General features: G+C 38.2%; 2 protein-coding genes across 3 annotated transcripts in view; one reads left to right on the forward strand and one right to left on the reverse strand.

Moving 5' to 3' along the window:
* The first annotated feature begins 5,701 nt into the window (after positions 1-5,701).
* si:ch73-217n20.1 (CUB and sushi domain-containing protein 1) lies at positions 5,702-12,482 on the forward strand. Its single transcript, XM_027018101.2, has 11 exons — positions 5,702-5,889; positions 6,002-6,202; positions 6,536-6,632; positions 7,013-7,086; positions 8,116-8,373; positions 8,655-8,834; positions 9,345-9,530; positions 9,709-9,805; positions 10,008-10,081; positions 10,465-10,647; positions 11,181-12,482. Exons 1-11 carry the CDS (start codon positions 5,838-5,840, stop codon positions 11,366-11,368), a joined length of 1,590 nt encoding a protein of 529 aa, XP_026873902.2. The 5' UTR covers positions 5,702-5,837; the 3' UTR covers positions 11,369-12,482.
* A 7,811-nt stretch (positions 12,483-20,293) lies between these two features.
* scube3 (signal peptide, CUB domain, EGF-like 3) overlaps positions 20,294-25,975 on the reverse strand; it is a 63,900-nt gene continuing 58,218 nt past the window's right edge. For both annotated transcript variants that reach the window (XM_027018089.2, XM_027018088.2), the window contains 6 exons: positions 25,639-25,806; positions 25,100-25,261; positions 24,383-24,580; positions 21,155-21,307; positions 20,944-21,023; positions 20,294-20,526 (listed from right to left, as the gene is read on the reverse strand). In XM_027018089.2, the coding sequence (XP_026873890.1) occupies positions 20,374-20,526; positions 20,944-21,023; positions 21,155-21,307; positions 24,383-24,580; positions 25,100-25,261; positions 25,639-25,806 (914 nt within the window). In that variant the 3' untranslated portion in view covers positions 20,294-20,373. The remainder of the gene's footprint in view (positions 20,527-20,943; positions 21,024-21,154; positions 21,308-24,382; positions 24,581-25,099; positions 25,262-25,638; positions 25,807-25,975) is intronic.

Raw genomic sequence — 25,975 nt, forward strand, 5'->3', positions numbered from 1 at the left:
TATCATAACCACCCCCTGCTCCCAATCATGTACTTATTAATTGTCATGTTCACCTGCTGCCACTCAGCCAAACTCCAGTGCAGTGTATTTTAGCCTGCTTTGGACTAAAGCCAAGATGCTGTTCCTGCCTCAGCTATGCCATGCTATTATAAGCCTTTTTTTAAAACACCTTTTTGGTATTTTCTTTGTCAGTACAGTTTTTCTCATTTGGATACACACTATAACTGAATTAATACATCAAGAAATTGATTCTTTATGCTAACTATAACACATTTTTATTGATTCAATAGAGTTTGCAGTTCTGCCACACTCATTTTGCAGAACTGCACACTTCTCAGCACATGATTCAGTTCTTATTGAGAACACAACTGTCTCATTTTCCTAAACACTGGCATCACCAATCAAAGCTCAGTATGTCACTGAACTAAACCCTTATCCCACATGTGAAAACACAGTACATCATCATAATTTATTCACTTTTCTTAATTGCATGGGGCATATAATCTCGCTGACTCAGGAAAAAGTCAAACTTACCAAAAACAAACCAAAAATAGAGCAAGAAAGACCACAGAGAGGAAGAAGCAGAGGAAGACGAAGAGGATGGGGAAGACAAAGAAGTATTTCCAAAGACATTTGAGCAATTATTGTGTCATACTATTAAAACAGTGGCCTGTCATGCTACACTTTAAACCATGGAATGAACACGAGGGAAGCTGGGCATATCCCCATGATCGACAGGATGATGTCTGATGTGGGTTTTGTCGGTTTGTTTTTACTGTAACAGTAATTTGTTTTTGTGTGTAATATTGTAAATGGCTTATTCAGTGACTGTTTGAGCTCTTTGTATTATGATAAAGTGTGTTTAACTTTGTGTTTGTGTGGAATTCTGCAGTGTGCGTGTGGAATTCTGTGGATTATTTGGTTTTGAGGAGTGTGTGTAGTCACAGTGGGTTTTTCTCTGCTGGTGTAAAGTTTTGAGAATAGTTTGTATGGTTAAGATTTTAGTTTTAGGAAATATATGTAATACTCAGAAAAATGTGTATACACAATCAGAAAAAACAATAAACATTTGCGTTTTTCCTCACTATTCATGTCCTGCTCTGCTATCGGAATGTCACTTTTTTCCTATCCGTTATTTTTTTAATGCAATTCCCCTTTGTGTACACATTCTTTATTTTTCACTCCAATTTCTGTTGGCTTGCTTTATGTTTTCTCTTGATCATATTTTCCATACAAGTGAAAAATAAAAATAGTTTGCAGTGCTTGTGCGCATGTGCGCGCGTGTGTGCGTGTGTGTGTGTGTGTTTGTGTGCGTGTGTGTGTGTGTGTGTGTGTGTGTGTGTGTGTGTGTGTGTGTGTTTGTGTGTGCGCGTGCGTGTGTGTGTGCGCGTGCGTGTGTGTGTGTGTGTGTGTGTGTGTGTGTGTGTGTGTGCTTGTGCGCATGTGTGCGCGTGTGTGTATGCGTGCGTGTGCGCGTGTGTGTGTGTGTGTGTGTGTGTGTGTGTGTGCTTGTGCGCATGTGTGCGCGTGTGTGTATGCGTGTGTGTGTGTGTGTGTGTGTGTGTGTGTGTGTGTGTGTGTGCTTGTGCGCATGTGTGCGCGTGTGTGTATGCGTGCGTGTGCGCATTTGTGTGTGTGTGTGTGTGTGTGTGTTGTATCAGTGCCAGTGGTCTATTTTTTCTTTGCTAAGCAGTACATGTAAATGACTGGTGGCTCATACATGCATAATTGATATATAGTCTAACAGTGTCTAATATTGTCCTGAAGTGCACCAGGCACCTGCTGTCTGACTTACTGGTAGGTTGCTGTGGGGATTGCCCATATGGAGCAGAAATCCACAGACATTTATAATTGCAACCACAATAGGTGTTTTAGATTTTAAATGGCACAATATTGTTATCCCTATGCGCACACACAGAGACAGACACACACACACACACACACATACATACATATATTTTTATATAGAGAGAGAGATTGGGTGGGAGGTTGTATAAATTGCAGTGAAAAAGCTTCCACTTTTCTTGCATAGCTGTTGAATGACCTCTGTCCTCTGTCCTGTTTCTCTGGAAACCTTGTGTCTTTCACACATATACTGATAGCTTGATCTACTTAATTGATTTGTAGGTATTTTTTAATAAAAATACAGGATGTACCACTATATTACATTCTGGTCTGCTATTTGCTATTTGACCAATATGTTGTCCATGGTGTGCCAATCAGAATAATGGTTACATAGACATCATTTGCACAATTTTGTGCATGTTCAGAAAGGTTTGCCAGGTTCAGACAGCTGCGTTATGTTGAGCAGATGCTCCTTTAGTCAATCTATTTAGCCGAATGTTGGGGATGAGAACCAGAACACTGGTCCCAAAAACAGACCTCCATGAAAGCGTCTCACTCACAATGATTAGATCCTGAAGAACCTACACATGCCTCCATTTCAGAGCAGAGAAGAACTTTAACTTCATGCTGGGTCGCCCTTTAGTACTGTCATGCATAAAGATAGGGCAGGCAAGCAGGCAGGCCACTGTTTTATGTGAAATCATTGTTCATGCAAACTACAGGGCAGATTAATTCCCTAAACAAACAGCCACTTTACTTGCATTTACTTCTGTCATACTTCTAAGGATGTCTAAACTATAATGAAATTCTATTATATGCCCATGCTGGCTTGGCATGTTTGCCTCTCAGCACTATGGTCTTGGGTTTGAGTGCCTATATGGGTGGAGTTCCCATGTTCTCCCTGTGTCTGTAGGGGCTTCCTCTGGCCTCCAGGTCAGAAAAACGTAGCGGTTAGGTTGACTGGATACTTTAAAATCGTTGTGTTTGTGTCCAGTGATGGTTGGTGATCTGTCCTGGTCTTAACCTCCTCCTCCTCCCAGGGGCTTCTGATTGAGGGTATGCTGTGTGCAAATTGGCTGCTGCTTCTCACTGGTGTGTGTGAGTGATTGTAACAGTTGTCTGAGTGATTACGTCTGTCTGTAAAGTGTCCTTGAGTTTGAGAAAGGTGCTCTATAAATGTAACTAATAATAATAATAGTAATATCTTCTTTCAAAATGGTCATGAAGCTCCTTGTGTTGCAAGTCATGCATCAAGATTACAAGTAACCTGTGATATAAGTGCAGTTAATGATACAGCAGTTTGGTTTAATTCTTAATGAGCTATCCTGGCTGATCTGAAGTCAGAATCTAGTCTTCCACTAACTGTAGTCAAAAAACACTTTTGCAGTAGCTTAAGGGGACAAAATGATGACTGTTTACATTCAAGAAATAATGACACCCTTATCGTAAAACAGATGCTCAGTGGTTTTCTAAAAGTGATTGTTTCAGCTGTCTATCAGCATGGCAGCCCTATTTTTATGTAGTTTAAACGTTATTTTACCTAAACAGGTAGGATCCATAGAGCCATTATTTGCTATAGTCCTTCCACAGAGCTATAGAAACAAAGTGCATTTATGGTCATGCCCATGCCCTGTGGGAAAATAACTGTATTTTTTCCTATTAATTTGCATTGTGTATTTATCTTAATTGGTTTTAAACGTACATTTAAAATATGCCAAAAAAAGCTATTGTGTAGAGGGTTGCATGACAAATTATTTTTAAAACCTGATCTAAGGTTTTACATGAGTCCATGATGCAAAATGGAGCCAGATCGGATGTAAACAGCACCGGTATTGTTGGCTTAAAGGTGTCAGCAGATGTTACGTTGTGGGATCCTGAGAACACCCATGAACATCTTGTCCAGTAGGCTGAAGTTAACCGATTAATTCTCTGAGAATTATTCGTTTCAAAAAATGCTATCCAAATCCCCAGATAGATTCGTTTAGTTAGTTAAGATATTAATAACAGTAGTGCTAATACTCTACAGCCTAAAAGTAGGCAATATACGAGCATTTTGATCACAATATTAGCTAATGTTAGCTATCTAGATGCCAGTACTGACTATCTTAGCATAGCTGGTGATTTGGTCAGCTAATGATACAAGTCAAAACAAGTGACAGCTGGCCTCCCTCTGGGATAGAAACAGGGCACCGGGGGCGTCCAGTCACATTCATTTATATATTTAAATATGACCCTTTATTTGGGTGAAAGGGTATTGAAAATGGCTGGTGTTGAAATTTTATATTAAAGTTGTTTCAAGACACGGTGTCCAGCAATTTTCCATTCACTCCCTTTTAAACTTTGCCGAATGTGTTCCCCCCTGGTGAGGTTACTCTACCACTAGCACATACATGGAGCACTGAATATAGTTCCACTGTAAATAAGCGGTCACTGTCACCTAATGAAACAGAAAAGTTTATTTATTTACTGGATGTGATCTTATTAGAAAAAAACTTTAAATGTAACCCCCTGGAAAAAATGTAGCCAACTTGAAAAGGTCTGCACATTATATTCTGAAAGTCCTGATGTGAAACAATTTAAATAATGCACACAAGGACCTCCAGTTATTTTGCGTTCATTCAAGCGTTGGTTTAATGTCAGCACCTTTGGAGAAAAAAAAACCCCTATTCTCTGATTACTGTTCAGTTGACTGGCATTCCTCTTGCAGTGGGTACAAATCTTAGCAACCACTCAAAGGGGCCACTTGATATCCAGCCAGTAGTGTAGCCTGCAGTGCAGGACATAATACACATTCATCTTACATTCTTTATTTCAACATGTTTTACTCAAATAACATGAGACTCCTACAGTAAGTTAATTTTATTTTTAATAAGCACATTAAAACAAGAGTTGACCAAAGTGCTGTTCACAAGGACAGGATATGTAATAAATTATAATAAACATCTCAGAAATAAAGGGCAATAAGAAGTTTTTAAAAACATCAAATAAATAAATAAACCTATAAAATACTAATGTAAAAAAAAAGCATTAAGTCTAGATTTAAAGACAGTATCAGATGAGGCAGTCCTAATATTTAGTGGCATCCTGTTCTATTTTAGCTAGTGCTTTGAGCTGATAAAAGCTGTAAGGTTAATTTGCATACTGAACATGAGGTCAGAATCAAAAGTGACACCAAAGGTTTTTAACATAGGGCTCTACAAATTGTGAGAGGGTATTAAAGAGTGTTTAAAATACTGGTGATGGAATTAGCCATCCATATTTGGTCTAGGACAGTCCTCTGTAGCCCAACCATGTGCTCAAGTCGTTCAGTGAGAATATCATGATCCACAATGTTGAAGGCAGCACTGAGATCTAACACAATGAGAAGTGCACAAAAATCTGAAATAGTAAATAAAGCTACCTCATGTTGTGCAAGTTTGTCTTTCGAACTTCTGTAAAATTCTGTTTTCAGCAAAGAGCTATGTTGACTCAAACTTGGATAACCAAGCCTATCCGAACTGTAGCCGATGGTCAAGACTCTGAATGTAGTTTATTCTGCCGTGTGTTTACTGCCTGTATAAATTATAAAATCGAAATTTACGCCAGATGTTTAGGATGCCGCAACAGATGGTTCATTCAAAAACTTGGAAATAATATCGGAAATAAAATAGCGAAATTGTACCATGTTTGGACATAACACTACAGTAATAAAAACCTTTGGCATCTATATTCTGTTAGCTTTTGTTGTTGTTGACCTGGTATTAGCGTTACATGTTTTGCTCCGTTTACACCCCTTTTCCCTATTCTTGTAATAGCCTACATAATACATGAAGTCTATTCGTGACAAAAGCTGAGGAAGGAGCCAGCTAGGGGAGGTCCGACTCTGAGCCTATTAATGTGCGCTACGCCACTGTGATTATTGTGTGAGCTTTGCAAAAAGACTCAAAGAAAGCCACGTTGTATTTTCACTCTGCGTCCTGTTTTTAAACCAAGTCCGAGATACTCGTCCAGATATGACGGATATCTTGTGGACTACGCTGTTATTTACGTCAGTAACATTAATCGGTGAGTAGTATTTTTGTGTTTTGAGAGGGCTGCTTGTGGAAATTTAGATCTGGAAACAGTTTTAAATCGAATATTTAATTTGCATTTAAAAGAGTTCTCTTGTCTGTTTCAGTGTCACAAGGTTCAAATAAATGTGGACAGCCAAGGATCTATGAAAATAGGCGGTTGGATGAGAAGTATCTTCTCATATCCGAATTCAAGGACGGAGATAAAGTAACGTACAAATGTGACAAAGGCTATACTCAGTGGCAAGGCAGACGCGACTCTACTTGTTTCAACGGACATTGGTCATCTCTGAACATGCAATGTAAAAGTAAGAATGTTTACGATTTATAACCATAACAACATGCATACAATTACTGTAATAATTGCTGTATCTATACCGTAACCTTTTATCTGAGGTTTTCATAAGTAAGGCATCTACGTGTTAAAATCAAGGAGGTGATACGCTCACATAAAGTGACAAAGCTCATCACTGTTTTTATTAAAACATTTGGCATATAAAACCAACAAAACTCTCATACTCTAAGAATATTTAAGATTCTAATATAAAGCTGTTTACCTAATAAACAGCACAATAAGAATAATATGAGTCGTACTCATCATGCCCTCTGTGTTGTTCACCCCGTCTCGCGCTCTCTCGCAGAAAAAAAGTGCGGCTCTGCTGGAGATATTGTGAACGGGAAATTCCACCAGGATGGGAACCTGTTCGGTGACAAAGCCTATGCAGAGTGCAACACAGGGTAATGGAAAGACAAAGCTTAATTCCACTGAGCAAACGAATTTACAGTAATCAGTCAGTGTAGGTAATGTTGCTGGGAGCTTCTGCACGCGCATCCGCGGGCACCAGCCCTTTGTATACCTTTGTGACTTTGTGTGTGGCTGGATATCTGTGATAGGTAGGGTAGGTTTTCTTAGTATTACTGGAATGAAAATTTGCTGTCATACTGACCCTTCATGGATAAGATTAGATATCTATAGTTAATAGGTTCTGATCTTTTGTTTTTGCATAACATTCTTTGTAAAGCAACCTTGGGTGATTTATAAATAAAACATGTTAATGATAATGCTGCTGCTGCTGCTGCTGCTTAAGATCTGTATAACACAGTTTTGTTCTTTTCAGTTATGTCCTACAAGGAATGCCTTTCAGGGAGTGTCTTGATAATGGGTGGAGTGGTACAATTCCTAATTGCATAGGTGAGATGTATTTCACACTCAGATAAAGTCTATTAATGTCAGACTACCTTTTACTTCACAAAATGTTAACATTTTTCAGTCATCCACTTAGTCTAAGCAGGGCAACATAATGCAGTTGTTTTGATTAATTTTCAAGGCCTTTCAGTCAAGACTCGGCCTTAAGTGTCTAGAAGCATGCAGATTACAGCCTTGCTGACGTCAATGGTTCTGCAAGTCTTCAGATATCAAGCAAGTGTTAGTGAAGTCAGGTTAGGTCAGCTTCATTGTCATCTCAGACTACATGCAAAGGACACAGAAAGATGAAATAGCGTGCATCGTGCATAGCAGATCAATTTCAACAATTAGGCAAAGAATAAAAACAATTAGTGGGCTGATTTTGTGCAACAAGACACAGCCAACTGCAATATAACCACAGCCAAAGTGCCATACAACGGATACCTCTTAGTCCACAACCATCTTGTGTACTTTATATTAGAGCATATTTTAGCAGAATTTAGTAGCAGCAGTTATTTGGTTCATTTGTATACAATATACTGTAATGGAGTAATAGATTGTAATGGGGTGTATAGTGTGTTTATGTGTACAGTCCAATCCAGTCTGGGCAACTTGAGAGTGTCTCTTAGTATGTTTAGTGATTCGCCACCAAGGACAGGCACCGGGCTGAGGGGACAGTGTTGAGCAGCTGTACACCCTTTGATACATCCTGGTGGTGGAAAGCTGTATGCCACAGTTCTAAGTACAAGTATAGCTTAATAGCACCCTCTGGTGGCGTGTGACACAAACAACAGTTCAGCATAACTGAAAAAAATGTCAGGGTCACCTCTGTGAAATACACTAAATATTTTTATTTTTTTCCAGTTTGGACAAACAGGTTGATAAATATAAAACCCTTATGTGTCATTACCTGCTCTTACAACACAGACCTCATGTTGTTTATAACCCACTATTTGTTTTTCACCTTTTTTTTTCATTTTTTTTTTTTTATTATACTTTGTAGAGTCATCTCTCTCTCTCTCATTTGCTCTCCAGCGTCTCACTCTTTCTCTAAGCCCTTTCACACCCCTGCTCGGGCCTCTGACAGGATCAGAGAAGCAGCAGCTGCCAGGGTGGTGACATGTCGCAGGCCCACGGCACAGCACGTCATGCTGAATGGGACGAAGCATGCGTATAGGCCAGGCGAGCGCTTGCTCTTCTCCTGTCACGAGGGCTTCCACATGCAGGGTAACAGCAAAATTATTCAGTGTGGCCAGGACGGCAAATGGAGCCCACGCCCCATGAAATGTGCGAGTAAGTAATGAGGTCTGAAATGAGGATATTATAATTCATATGTTATTATAATTATTACTTACTGTGTCCTGTAGCTCAGCTGGTAAAGCAGGTAGTGCAAAGTGTGGGAAAAGGTCCTGGGTTTGATTCCCCAGGCAGTGCATACACACACTGTCATACTGATAAGTATGTAAGTCTCTCTAGGTGAGAACATATGCAAAATGCTGTAAATATTAATAGCAATAAATGTAGAAAATAAGGCAAAGTTCTTGAACATACCATGGTTTGTTTTTTCTTTACAGAGATTAAATGTCCATCCCTGAATGTACTGAACAGCGTGATCAACATTGTTCGTCGTGTGGTTAACACGACTGTCACAGTCAGCTGTAAGGAGGATTTCCATCTCAGTGGAGCAAAGCACATAACCTGTGAAGCTAATGGTTCCTGGACACCCGCTGTCCCCACCTGTGAACCAAACTCAGGTGCGCTAACACAATTATCCGATCTCAAATCAGCCAGGCAAATAGGACACTTTGCTCTCTTTGACGCTGTCTGTCCTTTCATTTTCAGTCATTTAAATCCATATAATCAGTACTTTGCTTGTACGTATTGCCACATTATATCAGAGCTTGTCCAGCTCAACATGTACGCACCTCGCCGTGGCCAATGGCAGGACATGGGACAGCGAGAAAACGGTATACAGAGCTAAGGACCGCGTGACCATCATTTGTCAAAAAGATTTGTTCTGATTGGGTCACCCACAGGTCACATGTGGACCAGATGGCCAACGGCAGACAAATGCCTGAATGTCATCTCTTCCAATTCTATTGTAACTTTTATTATTGTAATTTTATTGTAACCAATTGTTTTTGTGCTAAATTGCTGTTGTAGGGCAAGTAAACATTTACATTACTAATTAATGAATCCAGTTTTTAAACTGGAATATTGTGAAACTTCATTAGAATGGGAACGTCTCTGTGGTGCTTAAAAAGTTCCAGGCCAGTGTGGACAGCTCCCATTCCACCCGAACGCCTTCCCCAGAGACGGGCAGTTGGACCAGTATAAGGACAGATCCCAGGTTCGGTTCAGGTGTATTCATGGATATATCTGGGCTGGAGGGAATGAAACCATTTACTGTGATAACGGCCACTGGACATCATTACAGTTGATATGTAGGAGTAAGTTGCGAAATGCAGTCATGTCACATCATTCCAAAATTACTTTAAATATAGTTACTGTCTAACAGAAGGAAGTACACTATTTTTATCCTCTGTCCACTTTACGTGCTATATATCATTATTTTTGTCGACATACATATTGATAACATATCACTAATAAAGGAATCTTTAACTTCAGAGAAAAAATGTGGGTCTGCTGGAGAGTTGGAAAATGGGCATTTTGATTACACGGGAGTGTCATTTGGGGATACTGCAACTGCAAAGTGCAATGAAGGGTAATACGGCATATGCCTGATATCAGACACTGGTATCAGACACTGGTATCAGACACAGTGCATGAGATACTGGCAAATTCTAGTAAAGATGACACAACACTGCAATTCTGTTTCTTTTGTATGTTCTTCCTAGATTTACCTTCAGCAGTTCATGTCGATTTTGCATTGTAAATTGTGTGTGTGTGTGTGTGTGTGTGTGTAGGTACCAATTGGTTGGAGAGGCTATGAGACACTGCAGGGCTGAAGGCTGGGATGGCAGAAAACCTGTGTGTGAGGGTACGCTTGCCAAAAGTTTAGTTCTTATTTCTGCTGTAAGACTCCTGAAAGCCCTGAGCAGTGCCGTATAATATCTGAACTTCTCTGAAGAGGGAACTGCTACTGTGCATGTACATGCTCTCTAAACATGTTGGGGAATCTAATCGTGTTGTAGATTTTTAAGGCACGATGTAGTTTCTATTCTAAGATTAAATATGTTCTCAATTCTCAGTGTTCTCTTGCAGCAATAGGTATATCCCTGCTATAACTGACTGCAGGAGTGAATGCCTTACTGTTGCATTTAAATTTATACATTATTGTGGAAATGAATTCTCTCTCTCTCTCTCTCTCTCTCTCTCTCTCTCTCTCTGTGTGTGTGTGTGTGTGTGTTGTGTGTATTATAGTTGTCAAGTGCTCCAACCCCCCAGAGGTGCCAGGGGCAGAAATGTATGGCCCTACAGATGATGAACCCATAAGATTTGGTGACCTTGTGTCCTACAGGTGTCTCACTGGGACACTGGTTGGTTCTCAAGAAATATTCTGCACTGAGAAGGGGACTTGGAGTGCTTCAGCTCCTCAGTGCAGAGGTGACCATGGCCACTCTCCCAGCTGGGAACATACCACAAGTTTTGTAGGGCCTCCCACTAGGGGGCTCTCGTAAAATGATGTTATATTTAGTCAGAATCCCCCATACACCATCAGGTAGCAACAGGCTTGGTGGGTTTTTTTTTTATTTTTAAAAAGACCTTTTTTATTTTTTAAAAGAACTGAAGGGACAACTGGTTAGTTACTCCAGTTCATGATTTTTGCTATGTAAAATTACTTTAGAATTGATTTATTTTACTATGTGAATGTATATATTTTCTCTCTTGTATTTTTAGTATTGGGAATAGAATTTATTCCAAAGTCAGTCTCACTGTAATTAATTACAAATTAGTTTTTTTATGCTTAATAGTTTATTCACTACTTCATTATTATATATGTTTATGACTCTGAAACATATTAAACTGTCTAAGCTCTTCCACAGTTCACACATGTCCTTCATTAATTCTCTTTCATTGATACGTTTTTCTTTAAAAACACATTATAACATTCATGTAAGAACTCTTTTCTTGCACAGGTGTTGTCTGCCCCTTCCCACACATGAAGTTTGGTTCAAGATCTTCTTGGTTTCAGCAAAGCTACCAGACTGGCAACTCAGTTGAGTTCACCTGCAATCCTGGCTGGAGACTTGTGGGTGCCAGAACTGTCACCTGTGGGACAGATGGGAAGTGGAAACCAGCACTCCCTAAATGCATCAGGGTGTAAACCTTTTCATTGGGTCTTTCATTTCATCATGGCAGTACTTTTACATTTCAGTCACTGGTCACTTGCACTTTTACATTCATTTTTGATTTTCAATTTTTTAATCTTACTTTCTGAACAAAGCCAAAGTAATTGTGAGCTGAAGGAGGAGATTTATATTTTGGTACAAAAGATGATTTCAACATGCAGTAGTTTAGAGTTATAGTGTTAGTTGATTAGAGACTGTGTCAGTGACATTTTAAATGTTTTAAAGAAAAATATGGTTTTGTACACCAACACTGATGTTTTGAAGAGACATTGTCTTTCTGTTAGACCAAAATTATATTTATATAACCATTTATTCATTTATCTTAATGTGTGCATTAGTATAAGTACAAAAAAGTGGTTGAGAAAATGTCAAATCATCTACACTGTAAAGAATTTTAATGTAAATTAACAGTAAAATACTGGCAGCAGAAATACCAGCATTTTACTGTTTATTTTACAGTGCATCTACGGTTCAACTTATTTTAACAGTATATTAATGTATATTGCATTACAGTATGACAGTAGAATTTTATAATATATGCCAGTAAGTTACGGTTGACAAATACTATTTTTGCATTTAATTCTTATAAATACCTACAATTTAAATAAGTAGAATTTCAGAAGGATTCTTTTGCAATATTAGAGGCAGTAGGTACAGTAACTGATGCTGTAGTTGTAGCCTACAGTCCCCTAGTAACCAATAAAATGAAAAGAATGTAAAAATATAGCACTCAAATAGTAGTATGGCTGAATGAATGTGTGTTAGTAAATTATTACAAATATACTCAACAGAGGTTGGTATACAAGTAGATTATCATTGGCAGCAGTAAAAAAATATTTCAACTACTACTTCGACTACTTTACACACTTCAACTACAAGTATTGCATTTTCTTTTAAGCACCCTCAGTTACTTGAATGAAATCTTTAAATACTACTATCAAGGTGGTTGTGTTTTGCTAAGTGGTTATAGTATTCTTGGATGTTGCTTTCACAAGCACACCAATATAAAGTTTAAAGCAAAAAGTTTTTAATGCAGTGTTTTACTGGAGTTGAAGCAAACACATAATAAAACATCATCATTACAAGACAGCTGTGATCTACCTAGATGAAGTCAATTTTTCAACAGTGTGGCAACACACGGGTTGACACTTGTGGTCCCTCTCTGAAACACCTTTCCGGTCCTCTTGGAAATAACCTTTCCAAGGGTGGTCTTGCTTTCTCTTTCTGGATTTATACAGATGAGTAGTCTTTAAAAAAGTACTTGTCCCAAATACTGAAAATGGATAACTTCTGCATTGGTCTGATGACTTGAAATGAATGTATGACTGCTTACAAAAATGACTTTCAATTGCAAACTGTGACAATCATTACAGGCACACCAGTAAAAGTTTAAGAGAGGTTTTTGGCCCAAACAGGAGGCACCACCTTAAATCTAGTGAAAAACATCTGAAGTTCAAAGTTCTCCATTAAATAGCCAACTTCCAGAAGGACCTTCATTAGACAAGAGAAACAGTTGAAATTATACAGGTAATAAAATTAATGGTATTGTATGTTATGCAGATGGTTAAGATTTAGAGGCCAGTTGAATTACTGGAGTAAGAGTTCCCACCCCATATTGGCCAAAATCAAGGCTATGATCACAACACCTAAAGCTACCAAATGAAAGAAAAACAAAAATATTTGTTGTGTCACAATTGGCTCCTCCTAGCGTCCTGTCGTCCTGGTTACCCTGTCTCATGTCTTTCGTGTTTTCCTTCCATGTTTTCTCTGCCCATCATTTGTATCACCTGTCTCTTGTTTAGTTCTCATTAGTACATGTATATATACCTTGTGTCTTCAATCTCATCGCTGGTCATTGTGAATCCATGCCTTGTTTGTGGTCATGCTTGTTAGAGCAGTGGCAGCTTAATGGTTAAGATACCAGACTAGTACTCCGAAGGTTGCTAGTTAAAGTCCCACCATTGCTCAAGTTGGGCCCTTGAACAAGACCCTTAACCCTCCAGTTGTGTTCATTCATAACTGTAGGTTGCTTTGGATAAAATAATCTGCTAAATAATGTTAAGTATAAACACTCTATGTTGGGTGTTACTTAAATGTTTGTGCAAGCCTATTAGTACGTTGTAAGTTGTGTTCCTTATCGTAGCCTTTCCCCCTCTTCTGTTATTGTGTACTTTTTGTCTTTTTTTGTTTGCCATGTTCTCTCAGACTCTCCATGTTGGCTCTTTGACCCTGGACTGTTCTAACTACTCTGATTTTGGATTTGCGCCCAGTAAACGTCGCTCTTCTCGGCACATTGTGTGTCAAGGGAAGTGTGACTGGAGGAGACGTTCTCACCCCATGCTGGCCAAAATCAAGACAACGATCACAATGCCTTAAATTGCCAAATGAAAGAAAAACCACACAAAAATATTTGCAGCAAAACCGGCAAAATCAAACTCAAATCAAAAAATCCAGTTTGGCATGAAACATCCAGTCATCCTGTCATTAAAATACAAATTTGCACTTTGAGGTGTTGTGATTGTTGCCTTCATACTTTCCAGAATGGAGTGGGAACTCCTGTTCCAGTCATCCAATAGGCCTCTAAATAACCTTGACTATCACTACCACATACAATACCACTAAGTTTGTTACTGTCATTTACCTTCAGTAATAGCGACCTTTGAATTAATTCCAGGGTTTTGGAAGCCTTGTCTTGATAATGGGGGTTGAAAATATAGAACATCACAACATGCAGGAAGTCCTGATGCAAAAGTTGTCATGACCCATGTATCCCTTGATGTTGACCATCCACTGGCAGCTTGTCTTGGGCTCATTTCATATAAAATGCAGAGTTCAAAATTAAGTGGAGTCTCCATAAGAGAGGTGGATGAATATGAGGAGTTAGGATGAGTAGAAGCACTTGAATCTGAAGAATCAGTGTGAATAACTTGGAGATCCAAAGTGATGGATCTCAGTTTCTAAAACAACAAAGACTTCAGTATGAATGAATGTCAAATAACATCATCGCTATTTTAATAAATATTTATTATAATATATAGTCAATATTGGCATGCACATTATGCAGAAATGATTACACTTTATTAAATGAAAATAAATGTGCCTATGGCTAGATAAATATTAATGAGCTAATCTAGAGGCCTACAGTAATTTTCTCTGATATATATCAGACAACAGGTCTTTCATGTCCTCCTATTGGATATATTTCATATCAGCCACAGAGTTGACATCAGATGTCTGAAGCACGGAATCAATCTGCAGCGGTGATTCCATGTTAGTATTCTGAAAAGACAGATGCTTCCGGAGTAATGTTACAGTTTCTGAAAGACATGCCTTTTCCTCCTCTCTGATGTGCAATTTGAAATTTAAAAAAGTATTCTCACATTTAGTACTGCACAAGCCAACATGAAAGTCAAATCAAGAAAACAGCACTTTGTAGACCTAGACTGGCCCAGCAGTGACAATATCTGCCACAATATCTGTTCTGAATTTTTGGAAAGTTCTATGACATCCAGGGAAAACACACTTGAAAGAAGCATTCGGTATGCAACAGTGGGTCCGCATGTGCCTCACATATATTAATACATCAGTGCAAGTCTTAGCACACTACCACTTGCTCTACTTAAATGTGTTTTGGACAACAAAGATGTATTTTCAGCTTTTGTGTGATAAAAGGAAAATGTATTGTTTAGGAATAGCAAAGTTTTAAAAAACAGTTGTTTATAAAATAACAAATGTTTGTTAAATGTGGTAAAACAGGCTAATATGTTAATATCATTCATTTAATTAACAGACTTTCCTATATGTGATGAACTGAATATGTGATGAACTGAATATGTGACGAACTGTGATGAAGTGAAGGTAAGGAAGCTGAATTTTTATAAATTTCCAAATTACTATATTGAAAAGATTACAGTGGACTACACAATAAAAATGTTTCAGTTTTACTCCTGGGACTAATGTACTGACACACCTCACTTTTCCAGTTGCATCCACATCAAGAATTCCAGGTTAACTTTATTGGCTATTTTTTACTGGCTTCAGCTGAGTCTAAGGATGTAATACCTTATTTACTGAAATATTTTACAAAAAGACTGGGAAATTGGTGGGCTAATAGGCTAGCTTATATTTGTAACATGTTTTAAATGAAGGTAAATGAAGAACTCGAAAAGTGCATTTCTTGAAGAAAATGCAGTGATTGCACAGTTTAAGCGATTCCTAGGTAGCTGCTAGGTGGTTGCTATGGAGTCACTAATAGTTGCTAGGGTGTTAACCAGTGGTGGCAATGGTCTTGCTAAGTGGTTGCTAGGGAGTTACCAAGTGGTTGCTACATTGTTAACAAGTGTTTGCTATCTAGTCTCAAGTGGTTGCAAGATGGTTGCTATGGTCTTGCTAGGTTGTTGCCATGGTGTTCCAGGCAACTGCTATGCAATTGTCAGGTTGCTGTGGTACCTCAAGTGGTTACTATGTTGTTGCTAACAGGTGGTTAAGTATTAAGTAAGTGGCTGCCTCAGAGTCCCGATTGATTAATAACCAGTAGTGTGTAACTAGTTAGAGTATGGTATATGCGAGGGTGTGTGTATGAAGGTTTCGAACATTCCTCCATTCATTTCCTATGGGAAAATGGTTGACACACAGAAACCATGTCCAATCAAAAAAGTTGAATATAAGTGGGACAAGTTAGCCGTCAAAAATCTAGTAGAAGAAGAAGAGACCTTTCCAAAGGTCTGAAACATTGCTTCCTGCTAGCTAACATTCAAACAATCAATCAAAATTGATTTATATAGCACTTTTACAACAGATGTTGTCACAAAGCAGTATTATAAAGTCCAAGCCCTCAGTGAGCAAGCCAAGGGTGACATTGGCAAGGAAAATGTAGAGCATGAGGAAGAAATCTTGAGAGGAACTGAGACTCAATGGGGAGGCCCATCCCATCCTCCTCTGGCCAACAACGGTCACCACAAATAGTTACAATACTACATACTAGTAGTCTCAGTACTATGAAGTAGGTGGAAATCCTGACTGAAATTTGTCTAGCCAACCTTTTAAAGACAGAAAGTCAGTAAGTTTGCATGAACTTTATTTTCTCAATGATTTTCCCAATGAACGATATATTTGAAATGGGTATGTAATTGCTTGTGTTGCTTCCAGATTTCTCTTTTTAAAAACTGCAGTTTTTAGTGAGTTAAAGAAAATGCCCCAAAAGAAGTGTTTGAGGTATTTACCATGTGAAGTATGTCAGCTGATATTGAGTGAAACATTCTTTAATAAGCTGATCGGGAGGCTGCAAGTGGATAGTTTGAGGTAACTCATTGTATCGATTCAAATGTAATTGTTAAAAGCACTAAACCGGGACAGTTTAAGCATGATAACTTTACATGATGATGGGGGAAGACAAAGGCTCAAGGATGCAAACTCATTGCATAGTTCAGTTGATACTGATTCAGTATGAATTTGTTAGTTTGTCAACTGTGAATTTCTTGTCAACCACTGTGAAGAGAAAAAGGATCATCTAGCTTTCCATATTATTGTATTTAAATCAGACAGCCAATCTTTGAATATTTCTTTGTGAATCAGAGGTTTTGCTTTATGCCACCTGCGTTCAGCCATGCTGCATTCTCTCTTTTGGATTTGAACTGCAGTAGCAATACACCATGGTGTTTTCTGTTGGCATGAAATGGTTTTAACTTTAACCAGAGAAATCTCATCCAAAACACTTTTAAAGTTGAAGATATGCAGCGGAACATAAACAGATTCAGATGGTTTGCATGGTGCTATGCACATTTTGCTATTGAAAAGTGTAGATGCAGGTGCTGTCATTTATGTGGGCCTTGTTACAACATCAAAGAAAACACAGTAATGATCTGACAAGACATTTTTTAAGAACACCAATTCCTTTCATTTATAAAGACAATACAAAATCCAGACATTTTTACATGAGCATTAACAATTTTCAAGTGCAAATACCATTACCCACTCAATGAAACATTGTGGCAAAGGCAATGAAGCAAAACCAAAAAAGAATGAAAAGGGAAAAAAAACTTGTTTCTGGTTTTCTGAAGGGTTTACAGGAATTTGGTAAAAATCTGGATCACAGCAGGAATATTCAGAACTAATCAAATTAACAGTCATAAACTGATGCATTATTAAGTGTAACCTTGCAGTTCTTTTTCCAAACTCTCAAAACAAGAAGAGAACGTCAGCTAATTTGCCACAAAACTTTTCTTAGCTTTCAGCTATTTCACAAAATGACCATTTTGCAAAAGAAAGGGAAAAAAACCATTGTTCTCTAGGTTCAGCAGCACTGTAGAAAAAAGGCAAGAAATTGAACTTAACACTGAAAAGCTTTATATGACAGAGTTGAAAGTTTTATATACCTCATCCTAGCAGAGATGAGTAAACCATTTATATGTCAATTTTATATCAAATTAAGACTCAAATTATATAAAATTCAAAAGTCAGATGTTCATATTAGTGAATTTTTGGTGGGTGGAAAATGTACAGAACAAATTAAATGCCTATTTCTGATGAAGACATCTCTTTTTCTACTTTCTTGTTCAAATAGTCTTGGGTTTTGCTGCATTAAAAAAATAATACTGGACACAAAGGTGATTGCACAGTTGGGAAGGGGTCTGTCCGCAGGGGGCTCTAACGCAAGGGCAGTCTTTGGATGTGAGATCGGGGCAAAATATCAATATATTTGTAATGTCAATGTTACAAAAAAAGTATTGTGTGTATATATATATATATATATATATATATATATATATAGAAATATTATCTTTAATTACACAGTCTGACACTTGAACATATACTTAACATACCAAAACAAGTTCAATACATCCTCCTTGTGATGGAGGGATTGAGGCAGGATTTTTGATGTGAAGGAATATGTGAGAAATTACCCCTAAATACAATGGTAGGACATTATTTGGAATTGGCCTTAGCTCTCTGACTCAACATTAGTCTGTTTATTTCATATTTACAATATACAAAGGAAAAAAAGATTACCATAGAGAGATCTGAAAGGTTAACAGCTGTCAACTGTTGGACTTTTTTTAACCAAAAGTCTCTACAAAGCATTTTTGCCAACAGTAACATTTTATCTGGAGGAAACATCGAAATAAACACATTCATAAGGCACACATAATGCTTTTATAATGTGTACATGAAGGATTTGTAATCAAAATTGTTATTTACTGCAAAATCTGCCATTTGTGAAGTAATGGGTAATTTCACCAGTCTTTTTTCCCCATGTCTTTCCAGTTACTCATGTCATGTGATGTGGGAAAAGGTGTTTTGAACTACTACAAGCATGAAGCAGTCAGCAACGCTTCTTGTCTCTGTATATCAGTGAAAGACAATAGAGACGAATATATACAGGTATTTTCTTTCTATTTTTTAAAAAGAATTTTGGGTGGAATTTCCCTTCAAGGGCCTTCAGGGGAGGAAATTCTAAAGACTTGAACGTAGTAGAGCAGGTTTAAAGTGACATTTTTGAAGAAGCAGCAATTGCATGTCCTGCAAAAAAACCACATCTGTCTCACTCCTCCATAGAACCACGTGGGTCCACTAACACCACATCTGTCTCACTCCTCCACAGAACCTGGCAGGTTCACTAACACCACATCTGTCTCACTCCGTCACAGAACCTGGCAGGTTCACTAACACCACATCGGTCTCACTCCTCCACAGAACCTGTCAGGTTCACTAACACCACATCGGTCTCACTCCTCCACAGAACATGGCAGGTTCACTAACACCACATCGGTCTCACTCCTCCACAGAACCTGTCAGGTTCACTAACACCACATCGGTCTCACTCCTCCACAGAACCTGGCAGGTTCACTAACACCACATCGGTCTCACTCCTCCACAGAACCTGGCAGGTTCACTAACACCACATCGGTCTCACTCCTCCACAGAACCACGTGGGTTCACTAACACATTGTTTCTTAAGTCCAGCCATATAATTCAGTTTATAACTTTTTCCTTTCAAAACTCAAAATAATGCACTACATCTTCTACAGCTCGTTAAATTAACTTGAATATAAGGTAATAAATGAATATGCAACTGACAACAATACAAACTGAACAGACAGAACATACATGTACATGTACTGTTTTAACAGCATGGTAGTAAGGCTAACGAAGCTCTAAGAGCTGAATATTACAAGACTAATATTGCGGAACGCATGAATGATGTAAAAAGGTTTTAAGTGATGAGGACATGTTAAGGATACTGATATACAAAAACTGAAGATCTGGTACATTTATCTTGACAGTGGGTGGTTTGTGATAACTGGTGTGAACATACAACAGTTTTTAAAATGTATCTCATATTCCACTCCACATCTGCCCTTCGTCTTTGTGGGGTAAGATATGAACATTTGTCCATTAAAAAAATGTACTTACTCTTGTTGTTTTTCAACATAACTGGACTTGTGGTTCCATTTACACCAAGTCCCTTTAACAAAGTATGAGATATATTAGACCTTTCGCCACCAGAATGTGTCATATTCCGTGAGACATCTCACAACCGAGAATGACAGCACCCACATCAAATGCAAACAAATTACCAACAAACACAACAACACAGTGGTGATGAATTTATAAAGAGGACCCCGAATCACAAAACCCTCATGTCAAATTTAATGGTTCAATCGACACACATATAACCCTTTATCTTAGAGAACTGATAACTGATGAACCAATATCAGATAAAAAAAAAAAAAATACAAAGAGAGAAAAAAGCCAGATGTTAGGATGTGTATAATGTGCTATTTCTCAAAGCTGGTAAATTTGCAGTTTTGCTAAATGTGGTTGCCTGTTTTGTTATTATTGTTTGTCCCCCTGGGGTTTTTTTGTTTTGGTTTTTTTTTTGTTTTGTTTTGTTTTTTTACTTTTTTTTTTTTTTGTTAAACATGCACTGCAATCCTGCAGACTGAGGCCTGGTAACAGTAAGGCTGAGAGGAGTTTCCGGCTACTTGTACGGTCGCAGGAAGGCTGACACCTTGCTGCTGATGAGGCGGATGAAGGATCGTGGGAGCATCTCATTTGAGTCCCGCGTCGTGTACTTGTAGTAGTTGTTGGGGTGGGCCAGCACGTCGAACAGCGTTTTGATTAATTTTTTATCCTGAAATGAAATGCAATGTATGACAAATAAACCAAACTTGAATCCACAGCAAGCAAGACTTGAGTCTGCTAGTTAATGCTAAGGTATAAACACACCTTATAACTGTGAAGTGTACATAAAAGGTGTAGAATAAAGGGATTGTTACAGGCCTATGGCAAGAATAAATAAAAAGGCAGAATCATTGCCTGAAGCATGGTTTAAATATTTCATCAAATTATGAAGACCACATTGTGGCCGGTCAAACTGGCCATTGATAAATAAATAAAATGCTTAGAACAATAATTTCGAGGACACCGTATATATACATTCAACATTGAGAACTAAGATCCTGTGCATCTGTAACACATCTGTTGTTCACTAGTATATTAGGTCTTGTTCTTTTCATTGCTGTCGCAATTGCCATAGAGTAGATCTAACCTTGAGAATCTCTTGATGATTTTCAGAGGCGTAAAGCCTTCCATCTCTGACGATGTCTTCCACCAACTGCTCGTAGTCCTCTGAAACAGACAACACCTTCGTAAGGAACGCTACTCCCAAAATACAAATTTGGCTACTTATGAATGGAATGTATTAACACCTAGTTAGCAGTATTTGATTATACATTTCCGGTTAGCCTCTTTAGCATTACCGTCATATGTGACATAAGGGATCTGGAAGCCTCGAGCGCTGTTCACATCGTTGGATTTGAAATTGATCCAGAGGCGTCGCGAGCGTGCCGTGAAGGCAATGGGACGCTCATATGTCTGACACGTTTCGTACGTGGTTATGGAGGTCACCGACCCTGTGGGCAACGGAATCCAAACAGATGTGTATAAGACTCAAACTCTGCCTTGGTTTATTTTGTATTGACTAGTTGAATGAACTAAGTATTAATTCCTGCTAGCTTGGATGAATGAAGAATACTGGGTGGTTTTGAACAAAATTTGTGGGAGAATATCTTTGTATCTAAAATGAACAGAATTAACATAAATGGAATTCTGGATGTCACCATCTTAGATCGCTACTGTGTGTTTTTTAGTATGCCTTCTGCTGATGACATTAAAGACAGAAAAAAAAATTAGAGAAAATATTTTAATACAATGACAGCAGCTGCTTTTAGTAGTGCCCTGCACCAAGATCCTTATTAACACAAGACTGCATGATATGGTCAGCGGTTTTAACAGTAAAATTGTGTTGCACCAGAAAAAAAAAAGAAGTTTTTCACCACAAAAATACCATGGAAAAACAAATGGATAATCAAATGCTTCTCAATACTTCTCAATGCACAGTGGGAGCTCAGTGCTCAAGGTACTTGACTTGTAATTGGAAGGTTGTTGGTTCATGCCCTGTCACTGTTGTGCCCCTAAGCAAGGCCCTTAAACCTCAATTGCTCAAGCTATAATCAGTCATAATTGTAAATTGCTTTGGCTAAATTCCATAAATATACAATCACCACTCCTGCACTGAGATGCTTGTTCTGTAATCCTGGATGCTGTCCTATGGTTATTTAACACAGAGTAAGAGAACTTTGACCTTGTGGGTAGGGAGCTGTTTACTTAGGCTGTGGTAGCTCAGTGGTTAAGGTACTTAATGTGTAATTGGAAGATTGCTGGTTCAAGCCCCAGCACTGCAAGTTGCAACTGTTGGGCCCTTAACCCTCAATTGCTAAAGTTGTACTCAGTCATAATTCACTAACTGTAATCTTTTTGTTGGATTAAAGCATCAGCTAAATGTAAATGAAATGGGTCTGGATCAAAGGAGAATAGCAATGTAGGAAAATAAACTTCTTAGTATGGAATTCTTAAAAATCATATTAAAATAATAATGTGGTACAGAGAGACATTTTCCACAATTTGTAAATTATCTCAGACAAAACCTTAGAGTTTTATTTAAATCATTAATAACATTAAATCCTTAGCTATCCAATAATCTCACTTAGGCTTTGACATCAAAATATAATGAACTTGTATTATTTTTTAATACAAAAATCATTACTAATCAGTCACATTTTATAACCCCCAAAATACCAGTTACAGATTCTCTTCAACAACAAAACAAAACAAAAGAAAATTCATTTTTTAAATATTAATGAGACAGAATTTGATAGCCCTTGACTAAGTGTGTTAGACACTGCACATTAGTTTTTTGAAGCAGCCACTTTTCTCGACAGACAGCCGTTTAATGAATAAGCAACCTTGATTCTTCCAATTTTGAGTAAAATAATTAAAATTTCTGAAATAAACACAATATCCATTAAAACACCCACTATGGCGTCAGAGCAAATCACAGCACTGAAAGAGCATCAGTGAGAGTAGTAAATGATTTGAGAACAGATGTTGATCAAGGTGGTGTTGGCACTGGTGATACTTCTGGCTTTAACTGTTTCATGTGATACAATAGACCAAATAATGTTTCTTAATTAAGAACTTGGTTAAACCAAAAAAAAAAAAACCCCACAACTATATTAAACTGATTTTCTACATATGGAAGACAGTATTTCATATGGGTGAATATGTCAGATAAGCATGATATGTGCTATTGTGTACCACAAAGCTCTTTGAATATGGTTTCAAGAAGCATGGAATAAATGTTCATAGTTCTGTGGATAATACACAATTGCATACATCTGTAGCACAACGCATTTTGCATTTCCAGCATTTAGCTGACACTTTTATCTGAAGCAACTTACAATTATGACTCAGCACAATTTGAGAAATTAAGGGTTAAGGGGCCCAACAGGGGAACTTGGCAGCAGTGCGGCTTGGCCAGCAACCTTCTGATTACAAGTCAAGTACCTTAACCACTGAGCTACCACTGCCCCACACAATACTGCACGTAATCTGTCAGGCTTTGTTAGGTGAACAGCATAAAAACAGAAATAAGTGTAATCAGTAGTGAAGCAAAGAAGTAAATAATGTGTGAAAGACTTGGAAATTTGGCTCTACAGGCAAAATAAACTAAAGTTGGGAATCTTGGAATAATTCTAAACTCTGATTTTACTTTTAACTCACATGTTCATATTACCAAAAAGGCAGTTTATCCTTTTAGACAATATAGTACAAGTGAGACTCCATCTATATCCACAAAATGCTATGAAACTGATCCATGCTTTTCTTATTTCTCAACTTGACTACTATAGTGCATTGTTCATGGGACTTCCTGCAAGTACAGCAAAGTACAGCTTGTGCAAAATGCAGCAGCAAGAATTTTAACACAGACTGGGAAACAAAATCATATTACACCAATTTTAGTATCACTGCACTGACTGCCTGTTTCCTTTAGAATCAACTAAAATTATTTTGCTAGTTTTCAAACCTCCTAATGGTTTAGCACCTTCCTACATCTCTGACAGATCAGGTCATAAAAGATCATCTTGTGCTAGTTTTGTCCATATTCAATGCATGAAACTTAATAAGATTGGAGAGGCAGTGTTTTATGCACCAAAGATCTGGAATACATTACCAATAAACATTTATCAGGCTCCTTCTGTCACTGATTTTAAACAGCTAAAGACATATTTTTTAGCATTTAAATAGTTTTTTTTAATTTCCTTTATTTTTCCTGGTACAGAACGTTGATGTTATTTGTTGTGTTTTTATGGTATGTTTGTTTATACCTTTTTCATGGGATTTTTAAACTATTATAAACATAGCTTATTCCCATTCCTGCCATTGCCTTTTTGTTGCATTTATTTATTTTTATAGTCTTTTGCTTTTTTAATATTTTTTTCTTCTTTCCCGGTTTTTTTCATTTTGCATTGAAAAGCAGTTAGAGATGCATTTTTACTGTATGAAAGTTAAATAAAGATTATTATTATTAGTAGTAGTATAATACACAACAGACGGTGCTGTTCTGAGCCACCATCTCAGACACTTACAGTTCTTCCTCATCACCAGCACATCTCCACAGTCATCCTCAGATGGCAGGAAGATCTCAGGCACCACGATGAGGATTTTGCGCTTGCTGGGCGGGTTGATGGTCCATATGCAGTCCACATTGGCAGGGTAGTCTCCTGGGTAGTTTGGAGACTCAATGTACCCAATGAACTCTCCGATTTCACCTCCACATTCCCTGTCTACAGAGAGAGAGAGAGAGAGAGAGAGAGAGAGAGAGAGAGAGTGAATGAATGAATGAATGAATGAATGAATGAATGAATGTAACTTTTTTAGTTCTTTTCATATTGCTAGCATCCCTATCTGGACATGCAGTACTCCATCATTTAAATTTGGCTTAGAACAGAGACAGCAAGTAAGTGAGAAATCACTAAATGAAGATGTTTAATATGCCAACAGATATCACTGGGTCAAGTCATTCAAGCTTTCATACAGTTTAAATAAAGAAATAAATATAACAAACATGTTTTAAGACCCTGTATTCTTAGAATATTATATATAAAACCTTAATGTTTTCCATCTGGACAATTCTCTAGATCAATTTTGAATGTGCGAGTTGACAGATTTTCCCCTGCTGAAGCTATCTGACACAGCATGAACCTTGCTAACATGTCTGTTCATTTGCAGGGGTAAACACAACGAGCCACAGAGACTACTCCAGGAGCAGAGCTGGTGGTGACACCAAGTCAGATGCGGCTTACTCTTGCACTGAGAAACACTGGTGGCACCGTCAAAGTCAGTCGTGGTGTTCCCAGGGCAGGATATACAGTAGTTCTGTTTGAACTCTGTTTGGTAGGTTCCAACAGGACAGCGGATGCAGCGATGGACAGAGGTGTTATAGTAATGTCCCGGCGGACATGACACTGCAGGAGGGTACATGGAATGAACACAGTGCATGTTAAAACATAATGGTGAACCTAGTAAATCCTGATTGGCTGGGTGTTCTGCCATTCAAGCAGGAGAGCCTGTAAGAATTTCAAAGGAGGGTAGGGCAAATGAGCACAATGGATGCTTTCACACACTAAACTCTGTAAAGTAGCCACATTCCTTCTTTTTTGTTTGTAAATGCTGCAGTTTTGGTTATTCACGCATGCAACATTCCTTCTGTTGTTTTCATTCACACAGTACTTCTGGGCTTGTCCCAGTCATTTATATCCAAAAATCACTTTCTGCACTCCAGCTAATACCGCATTTTGTTTATTTAAAACCATGCAGTAACCAAAACAATGTCGAGCCTGACCTTTGACCTCACAGTCATGGAAGGAGCTGGCTCCCTCTCTTTTGGTGTCGAGGCCACCCCCACAGGGAAAGCAGAGGGTCCTGCCAGGGTCTGGCTGGTACGTGCCTCGCGGACATGGTGCGCATGGCTTGAAGCCGTCACTGGAGTAGTAGCCTGATGGACACTGACCTGAAGTCAGAGAGTAGTGCAAGCTTAAACCAAAGCTTCAGCTCAAACACTGACCTGGAGTCAGACAGCAGTGCAAGCTTACCCCAAAGCTTCAGTTCAAACATGACTCATTAAAGTCTACACCTCAGTTCTTTATTACAACTTATGACCAAACCTTATAAACAGATTC

Source organism: Electrophorus electricus, chromosome 22 (genome assembly GCF_013358815.1).
Source record: "Electrophorus electricus isolate fEleEle1 chromosome 22, fEleEle1.pri, whole genome shotgun sequence".
NCBI lineage: Eukaryota > Metazoa > Chordata > Actinopteri > Gymnotiformes > Gymnotidae > Electrophorus > Electrophorus electricus.